Source organism: Berghia stephanieae, chromosome 14, assembly GCF_034508935.2.
Source record: "Berghia stephanieae isolate SIO BIC M18660-M18661 chromosome 14, UCSD_Bste_1.3, whole genome shotgun sequence".
Lineage (NCBI taxonomy): Eukaryota > Metazoa > Mollusca > Gastropoda > Nudibranchia > Aeolidiidae > Berghia > Berghia stephanieae.
This window is the reverse complement of record NC_088373.1, coordinates 13,658,574-13,668,573: the sequence shown is the minus strand read 5'-3', so window position 1 is coordinate 13,668,573 and position 10,000 is coordinate 13,658,574. Positions and strand designations below refer to the sequence as shown.

The following is a 10,000-nucleotide window of genomic DNA, read 5'->3' as shown; positions in this document are numbered from 1 at the left end:
AAGATTAATTTTTAAAAAATACAGTCACTCTAGCTTCAACCCATCTTGTAAGTTGTTGTTTATACGTGTAACGGTCAATAGCATTATCCCTCTATTGACACGTGCACGCACAATTAAGTCTAAGGCAATCAGTGTTCATTCTAAGCATTGTGTGTGTCATAGTATATTGACATTTGGCCTAGCGAAACTTAGCACTTTTCAACAGTACGTTGTTATCTACTTCAGTATAATTCATTATCAGTGCTTTAGAAGTTCTTCATTCTTACCTAACTCTAAGTTGTTTAGTTCTATTTGTTTTGTTCTCTGCTCTACTCTCTCTGGTCCGTTTCGATTGATTACCTCCTTCTCATTCACCTTCTGCAGTTCAATCTGTAATTAGTCATGGCCACCGGCGTCACAAATAGACCCTAGTTCTTACGATTAGATAAAGAATTAGGTTTGTCAGGTGACGAGTTATCCGCCTTTGTAACGGAGAACGCAGATAAAGAGATTGTAAGACTAGAGGAGGAGGAAAAACGGATATATGAGCAGGAACAATCGCTGAAAAACAAATATCTTGAACTGGAACCGCAACGTACCGGCAAAAAAAGAAATCGAAATGTCTATGACACGGGGAATAGCAGAAAACATCTACCACCAGTCCCATTCCATCCACCCAGAGCAATGGAAGCATAGACAAAGTAATGGCATTCCCGGTGGAAACTTTCAAACCGCGTATTGAAGAAATTGATCGGTGGTTAACGAGCTTTGATCTTCCAGAGGCCAGATGGGCTCTTAAAGCAAGTCAACATCTCAAGGGCAAGGCATACAAAATTTATACTCGCCTGACACAGGATAACAAAAATAACTTTCAAGAGCTCAAGGCATCCTTACTGAAAACTTTGATATGATCGCGGAATCTTATCGCGGACGGTTCAGGACGCTGAAGAAGGACAAACATAAAACGTATCACCAGTCGGCAGATCATCTTCAACTCAGCCTCCAACAATGGCTAAAACTATATGGCAACCCAGAAACTTATGAGGGATCAAATTTGATTGTCATGATGGAACAGATGAGAGAATCAATGCCCCTGGATGTCCGTTGTTTTGTTGATGAACAAGGCGCTCATAAACTGGACGACGTTGTAACATGCACTGACCGCTATATGACAGCTCAAGAAAATCACCTCACAGAAAGAAGACAATACCAAAGTTAAAAACCGTCCACCTCTCATAAAGACAGAACTAAATTTCCACCACCATACGAACAGAAGAACAACGACAACCAATACGAAAGAAGCACCACACAACAACATAAACAACAATTATATTGCAAGAACTGTAATATGAAGGGACATTCAACAGAGGATTGCCGTCGCGACAACAAACGCATCTGCCATCAAAAAGGTAGGCAAACGCTGATCGCACTGTTGGTAACCCCCCGCTACTAAAAACAAAAGAATCTTCGGATCACCCTCCAGTCATTGACTCAGTCAAAGTAAATGGACAGATTGTGACCGTTCTCTACGACACAGAACAAGACTTCAATGCAGTTGTAGCCCGTGACCTGGTTCGGCCGGACCAGTTCACAGATGAGATTATCAAGATTCAGTGCGCCACTACAGACACCCCACCTCTCTCACTTCCGATCGCCAATATCGAGATATTGTAGTATCATCTATACCTGCTCGAGTGCTAGATGCACCTAATCACTCTCTCATCCTTGGTTGCAAAAATTTTCTCGGAACGCTAAACACCCAGTTCCCGCCCGTCACATGAAGACAAGATCCCTGTAAAAGTCTCCCAGGTCTACAGCTGGGTAGACTACGGTCAAAAGATACAAGAACAGCTGCCAATATGCACAAATGGGGGCTCCAAGAATCACCAACATGCCCAGAGTGCAACCAAGCACCACAAGATGCAAACCACCTCGTACTAGATTGCCCAGAGACAAAACTGGAAGGGGATTTGAAACCATCAACAAATGTGATGATGACTTCCGAACCTTGATTGATACGTTAAACATAGAGTGTAGCCGAACGATACTACTACTACTACTACTACTACTACTACTACTACTACTACTACTACTACTACTACTACTACTACTACTACTACTACTACTACTACTACATGAAGACAACCGCACAGGATCAACGAAATTTACCGCCTTTATCACAACATACTGGATCCAAAGACACAAGAAAGGCGCAGAGGACACGACGCTGACACGCTGCTTCTCCAAAGTGACAGAAGCTGGTGACAAGAATAAAAAGGGAAATTTTATAATACAACAAGAGTTGTTATACCGAGTAACCGGCAAAATACGCCTTCAGCTCGTCATTCCAGCTATGCATCGCCGACAGATTCTAGACATGGGACACACCAGACCATACCTTTCAAAGGACAAGTGGGAATCGTTGTCACAACGGAGCGCATCTTAGCCCATTTTTTCTGACCTGGTATTCCGGATAACATCAAACGACATGTACAGTCATGTCAAGAATGCCAACGGAACCCAAATAAAATAAACACAATCCAGTAATAATAATAATAATAATAATAATAATAATAATAATAATAATAATAATAATAATAATAATAATAATAATAATAATAATAATAATAATAATAATAATAAAATAATAATAATATAATAATAATAATAATAATAATAATAATAATAATAATAATAATAATATTAATAATAATAATAATAATTTGTTATGTACCTTATTGAAACATTTGATTTTGCATTCAACAGAACTATTCATACTGTAAATGAAATTGGTGACAAGATTCCTTGGTGTAGCAACTTCATCGTTGAAACGAAGGAAAATGGTGACATTGTTAACATGAATGTCGTCTTGGGCAACAAAACGGATGAATCAATGAAAGAGAAATCTTGTGCTGGAAAGGTAAATGGAGCCAATGAAAATTTAATTAATTAATTAGTTATTTAATTGTTTACTCATTAAAAATCACGGTATCTTCTGTTTTCAAATAGGCAGTCCATAAAAGGAAAACAACGTGTCATGATCAACCCTATCTAATCCATACTGTTGTGTAGCATATTTCTTTTTCTTATATACCTGAAGAAGGCAAAGGCCAAAACATCGTTTATTTGTTTTGTATATACACATTTTGTTGTTGTTTTTTTTTTGTGTGTGTTTTTTTACTAAGGGAGCAGGGAGGATGATGGAGAGAAACAAAGGGGTGAAAGAATCTGGGGAGTGGGAGTGGTGGAGGGAGATTTATTAAAAAGCGAAAGTATCCCACTTAACCCATTCTCACATCTTTGTAGTTGACATTTGCTGCTAGAATTATTGGATGCGTTTGCCATTCTTAACTCTTTCCTTACCAATAATTTTCAGTATTTTCCCGAAAATGGCAGGCTTACCCAGAAGAAAACTAGATTTTTAAAAGTTCAAACAAGCTCTCTAGAAAACAATCGTATGTCCTTATTAATTAAACAATAATCATTCTTAAAAGTTTGTGATGTACAAAATAAATCTGAATAAGAAAAATGTATATTGTGTCGTAACAAATGTGACGATTTTGCTGAAGGTGGTAAGGAGAAGGTTAAGGGTGAATTAGGACATAGTTCGGGTCATTTGCATCTAATTATGAAAAGAATATTGGTTGCTTTGAAGGCGTCATCAATATAGTTACATCGATATCGAAAATTCCTGATATGACCCAACACAATTGTTGCGGTTTAAACATCGAAGATAAGATCAACATTTGTGTGGTGTCGGATGGCGTTTGGTCATGGCTCTGTATCGCAATCATTACGTCATTCTCTCACAAACATTACTTAAATTTCTCATAACTCTCAAAATTTAAGTTCTCAGTGATGAAATTCCTTAACTTTATTGCATTTGGGGAAAATAACAACCCAAATAACCCGAGCATTTACATCGGGCAAAATCCACTGAGCGTGCTCATAGCGGTTTACAATGGACCCAAAGCTAACAGCAACATCTAACATCTAGGACAAGTCACGATGTTTGTAAGGCATTCTTACAATTTTTTACGACAGAGACAACATTGGTAACGGTCAGGTACACATTTTACAGCCGAGTACGTTGAGAGAATATAAGTTGAGTAAATAGCATTTTCCAAGGACTCAACAATGCGATGATCACACCACCTCACCACATGGTTGCATACGTCCTGTCGTATGATACTCGCTTTCGGATCGGAAGGTCCTGGATTCGAGCCTCTATTGGCGCATAGTTTAGTGTTGGAAAAGGCTCTTTACTCACATTCTCTCACCGGACTTAGGTGTAAAATGAGTACCTGATAATGTTAACAGCGTTGTCTCTGTTGAAAAAAGGCGCCCTTGTGTTACGTTTTGTTGTTGGTCTGGGACCCTAAGCAAAACGCTTTGAGCACGCCCATTGGATAGTGCGCTTAATAAAAGCTCCCGTGTAAAGCTTAAGTTTAATGTGTGCATTCTACTTACACTTTTTAAATCTTTGTCTCACGAGGCAGATTGGGGACAATGGGAAATATGAATGGCGGCTCAGAATGAAAGAGAAAGAAGGCATTGTCTCTCGTAACGACAAGGATGTTCATCTGGAATGCGATTTTTCTCAGGGTGACAAACTGCAGAGTGATGCTAAGATTAAGGATGAAAGGTAAAGCATCAAATTATGCAGAACTACTATTACGAGAAATTTCAGAACTTCAAAAGCATCGCCAAGTCATAAAAACTTATTGAAAATGAAAGTCCATGCCAAATCACGTAAATTTAAGTATTTTGAAGTGTCATCTGATATTATTTGTGAGGTAAATTGTTGATTTTTTAAGTTAACTATTGTAACGACAACTGTTATTTCCTAAAAATTACGAATTTTCAAATGTTCAAGTAGGCAGATCTTTATTATGGCAGACAGTATATAAGTAAATAGAATAAACAAATGAAGATATTTATATCGCATATTTACAGGTATTTATCATGCTCAATGCGCTTCACAATATTTAATTTATCATAGACCCCGCCCTGCCACCCGAGCAGGCGGGCTTCAGGAAAGGGAGGTGCACCAAGGAACAGGTCATTGCCCTTACATATAATATTGAGGTAGGGTGCTGCATTCATAGACCTGTCGGTGGCGTACGATAGGGTCTGGTGCGAAGGATTAATGCTTAAACGTGCAAAGATCATAAGGTGCAAAAAGACCTTAAAGTTGTTCTCTTAAATCTTAGGGGAAAGACCATTCCACGTAGCGCTGGGAGACGCTACGAGTAAAGTTTAGGAAATTGAAGAATGGGGTCCCTCAGGGTTTGGTTCCAGCGCCAATGTTGTTTAATGTCTACATTGGTGATATCCGAACACTTCCTCCCCGAGGCTAGGATACGCCGACGACTGGACACTCGTTACTCAAAGTAAAGTGTGGACCCCTCTCAAGAGCGTACTAAGCGAGGACTTCACCAGACTCAAAGCCTACTTCGACAAGTGGTACTTGATGATGAACACTTCGAAAACCGTAGCCACTGCATTCCATCTATGAAGTCGAAGGAGTTGCCCGGAAGATAGAGAATCGCGACAGTCCTCTGACGAAGCTGGGGGTGGGGGATCAACTTGGGGTACTAACCAAGCGCCCCCGAAGACGTCCGCCTTGGCACCATGGTATTCCATGGTGTAGTATTGCGCTACAAAATAGGTTAGAAGCAGGAACGTTGAGTAGGTAGATGTTAAACTTCGCAGGTCGATGCACATAGTGTCAGGAATGCTGGCAACAACGCTAAGAGAATGGGGCCCGAAAATGGCAGCAATCCAGTCGCCCAATGTCGGCGGGAGAGGATTACAAAGAGCTGGCTTAATAAGATCAAAGAGAGAGAGGGAATGCGGAAACCCCTCTCAAGCGCATATAATGGACGGTGCCCAGTTTCGAGCCGAAAAAAGTCCTGGCAACCCTTTACGCAGATTTCCTGACTACGGACAGAGATGCATGTACGAGATGGAAGTCGGCTTGGGCGAATTCAATCCCTTGAGGGGGCGGGGACATAGACTCTTTTAAACTGGGGGAGAAGTTGCCAGGCTTCTCCACCAACAGAGGAGGCACTTTGTGCCGCGAATCGGCTTCGGTTGAGAACCTGCCAAACGGCAAAACAAATTCATTAGTGGGTTTTTTTCCACCTGTCCAATATTTACCGCAGAGCATCTAGTTGAACGGTGTGTTATGACGAAGCTTCCGGGTGGGTTTGCGACGGTGCACGAGTGCGGTAAAGGATTTGCTGATTAGGTCGATGGTCATAACATAGGAGTGTGAGCAGCATTAGAATATGCTGCCATCTGACGTAGTTGTCAACATCATCATCATCATCATCATCATCATCATCATCATCATCATCATCATCATCATCATCATCATCATCATCATCACCATCATCGTCGTCGTCGTCGTCGTCGTCGTCGTTGAAAAGAAATGATAAGCACCAAATTGTTATAATTTATAGACCTCCACATAAAAAAGAACAAACTCACACATAATCAATTCTATGATGAAATCGACGCGCTCACGAAGAAATTTCTGTACTGGGTGATTTCAAAGGCCACATGGACGATATATCGGATGCAAACTGTTTAAAATTAAAGGTCATTTTAGATAGCCACAATTAAAGACAATATCTAAAGGACGGAGCGCATAAAGCTGGGCCCATCTTAGACTTAGTGATTTCCAGGAAAGATAAAAAAATAATTGACAAAGTTTTGGATCGCACATTTCAGATCATAACCTGATAGCTCTAAATCTAAAAATTGAATGCAAACCATCCGTCAAGAAAACGATCTCATACCGTAAAAGATAATCACTAAACATAGAAACATTGCAAGAAACCATCAAGTCTTTGGATTGACTCACCTCTGTTAATAGTCTTGATAATGTTCATGAAATGGTAAATATTTATAATACTTAATTGAAAACTGTGTTCGATGAGCTGTGTCCATTGGTCAAGAAAGAAAGAAATTACTATTCGACCAAACACAGAGTGGTATTGCAATGAGATACAAATACTAAAACATCAACTCAGATCTGCCGAACGGACTTGGCGCCGGTCCAAATTAGAAATTCATTATCAAATCTATTTAGGACTAAAACACCAACCGAACAAATTGATTCTATCTTGTACACAAAACATATTATATTCAAAATAAAATAACAAGCGCCCAACGAATCCCACGTGAACTCTTTCGTCACCCTGAACAAACTGAGTAAGGATCATCCTTCAAATATTTTTGAGGACCCTATTGCTACCGCAAATAGTTTCTCTTTACACTTTAGAGATAAAATATCAGGAATTCCGAAAAAGTTGGACAAAGAGGAATCAATTTAAGCACAAGCGAAGGAAACTAGTGCACATCGAGCCGAAGTAGCATTGGACGAATTTGAGCCCGACACTAAAACAGAAGTACTGTCCGCGATGAGACAAAGCTCTAAAACAACTTGAGTCATTCCGTCCCCTACCGTCCACTATGAGCCTTGTCACGCCTTACGAGAACAAGGGACATAATCTGTCCAGAACAAGCACCATAAATAATACCGTTTTCAAAGAGCAATGTCCTCTTAAGACATGGTGGTAGGTTTGGGTTTGTAACTGACTGTTCCCCGGCAAGCAATATTATCCATGTTCTAGTGGTGTTAGGTATGTGATATATTTTCCCCCTACCGACCACATTCTTTTCCATCGTTCCACTACCGCCCAAAGCCCGATCCCTTTACCGACCACCAATCTTACCACTAACAGAACATTATTATAATGCCCTACAATTTGATATAAAGCTCAAATAAATAACAAGAAAGGCTGTACTGCAAATATCATCGTAAGTATACAGTAAATAATACTTCATTTATTCATTTAAGAAAAACAAAAAAAATCAGCTTCAAATTCTCGCTCGAGGCGCTTTACAATGTCTACCTCCTGGCAATGAAACAATAATATACTAACAATGATGAGGACAAGACGTGACATGCAGATTTATTTTTTAAACAAAAATCAAATTGAAACAAATACTCATTGAACCCTTCCTCGTCAAGGGCCTCAATGGTATTACGCTGGCTGTCCGAGCATTGTTTCTTTTTTAATGTCTCAAGCGCTTGCACCGGCCGCAACTCATTCGCCCTTGTATTCTCTATTGCTGAAGCCATCTGATGGACATGAGAAATCACCGTCCAGAATAACTTCTGTATGAGTCTCTGACTAGTTTCGCCGAGGACGATTTTTGTCTTTCTCTTTTCGCCCTTCCCTCTCCCTTTCTGCTTCAGTGCCACTCTCTCTGCTTTACTATTTCCCTCTCCTGACGTTTCCTTTCCTGCTCAGTCATTTTGTAGCCTCTATTTCTGCCTTCCTATTAGCAGAAACTGTTAAACGACAACCTTTTTAGCAACTGTTTACACATCTAGCTCTAGAAAATGAAAAAGTAAATCAACGACATAAAACGTGTTAATGTGTTTGGTAGGGTTTTTAAAGACCCATTTAAAGCGTTTGGTCAGTAAGGGATGGGACATACGAAAATGCCCTTTCCTCACTGACCAACCTTTTTTCATGGCACAATGGAGATTCAACACCGATTTGACTCTTGAGGCTATAGAGAGGACGTCAGCCGGTCTCTTCGCAAGTCAGTAGTCAGTGGTTATCAGCTAATCCTTGGGTTCTTAGTCAAACGTTCATCAACAGCTAATCCTTGGGTTCTTAGTCAAACGTTCATCAAACCCATTATTGAGTAGCATGTTGATGCCAGTTGAAGCCATCTCGACGTCGTCAAATGGAGCATCTTCTGTCGTAGCAGTAGAATCGCCAGATGCCGCATTTAAATCCTCCATTCCTGGCGTTGCTGTTGCCATATCGATCTTTGAAATGATTTGGTCTAGACGTCAAGTTGACCGTTCTATGTCTGGAGAGATTTTAAAGCAATACCTTACATTATACCTTCGTCTACAAAAGAGTCTTTTTAAATGAACGGCCGTGTTTCTATATTTTCCAAGAACCCAAGGATTAGCTGAAAGCCACTGACTACTGACTTGCGAAGAGAGTGGCTGACGTCCTCTCTATAGCCGCAAGTGATTTGAAAATAGTAATGCCTAAATATATATCCCAGGAGGCAGTTTTAAGCACTCAATGTATTTCTACGGTTAAAAGAGTTACATTTGGCTTATTTGTCAATCAGGACGGACGACGTGCATCCCCTAAGATAAGAAACACTTTCATCTTACCTGAACAAATGTTGTCAATTTGAGTGAGTTTTCTCTACAACTTGCTATTTTCACAATTTGTAGTGGCGGAAGCAATCTTTGTAGATGATGCAATCGGGTTAGTACAACTAAAGCCATTCAATTAAAGACGTAACAATACAAAAACTCTCGTGAATTGTCCATTTGGTCGGTCTGGGAAATGGACGACTCTAGCCCAATAGATCCAATTCCTTCATGACATGTTCTTTCTAGTGCTATATTTTGGTTTCTGTTCTCACCCATATTGTAAATCATACTTTGTTTATTGATGAGGTATCTAATAATCTTAAACATGCTATTGTCACTCCCATATTAAAGAAACCCAGCCTTGACAAAGAAGACCCAAATAATTAAAGACTAGTCTCGAATCTCTTGACTGGTTTTCTTCTTACCTCTCTGACAGAAGTCAATCAGTGTCTGTAAATCGACATGCCTTCTCTTCTCCTTGTCCCATATATTTTGGTGTACCACAGGGTTCAGATCTTGGACCCTCTTTATTTACCCTCTATATCAGACCATTAGGTAACATCATCTCCAAATATTTTATTGAGTCCCATTTTTTACGCAGACGCAACTTCCGTTTCCTATTTAAACCGACAATTATTTCAATGTCATAACAGATATAGAAAATTGTATCTCTGAGATTAGTGACTGGATTTGTTTCAATAAACTCGGGTTAAATGAAAACAAAACAGAGGCATTGCAAATCACAAGACGTGACCACGTGGACCTTTCCACGCGTAAGTTGAATCTTTCTGATTGTGTAATTCCTATCACTAAGGA

The 10,000-nt window shown here is 39.8% G+C and overlaps 1 protein-coding gene across 2 annotated transcripts in view; it reads left to right on the top strand.

Annotated features, from left to right (window-relative positions):
• Positions 1–10,000, top strand: part of LOC144960180 (uncharacterized) — a 63,226-nt gene that overhangs the window by 39,353 nt on the left and 13,873 nt on the right. For both annotated transcript variants that reach the window (XM_078893202.1, XM_078893203.1), the window contains exons 9-10: positions 2,746–2,899; positions 4,479–4,624. In XM_078893202.1, coding sequence (XP_078749328.1) covers positions 2,746–2,899; positions 4,479–4,624 — 300 coding nt within the window. The remainder of the gene's footprint in view (positions 1–2,745; positions 2,900–4,478; positions 4,625–10,000) is intronic.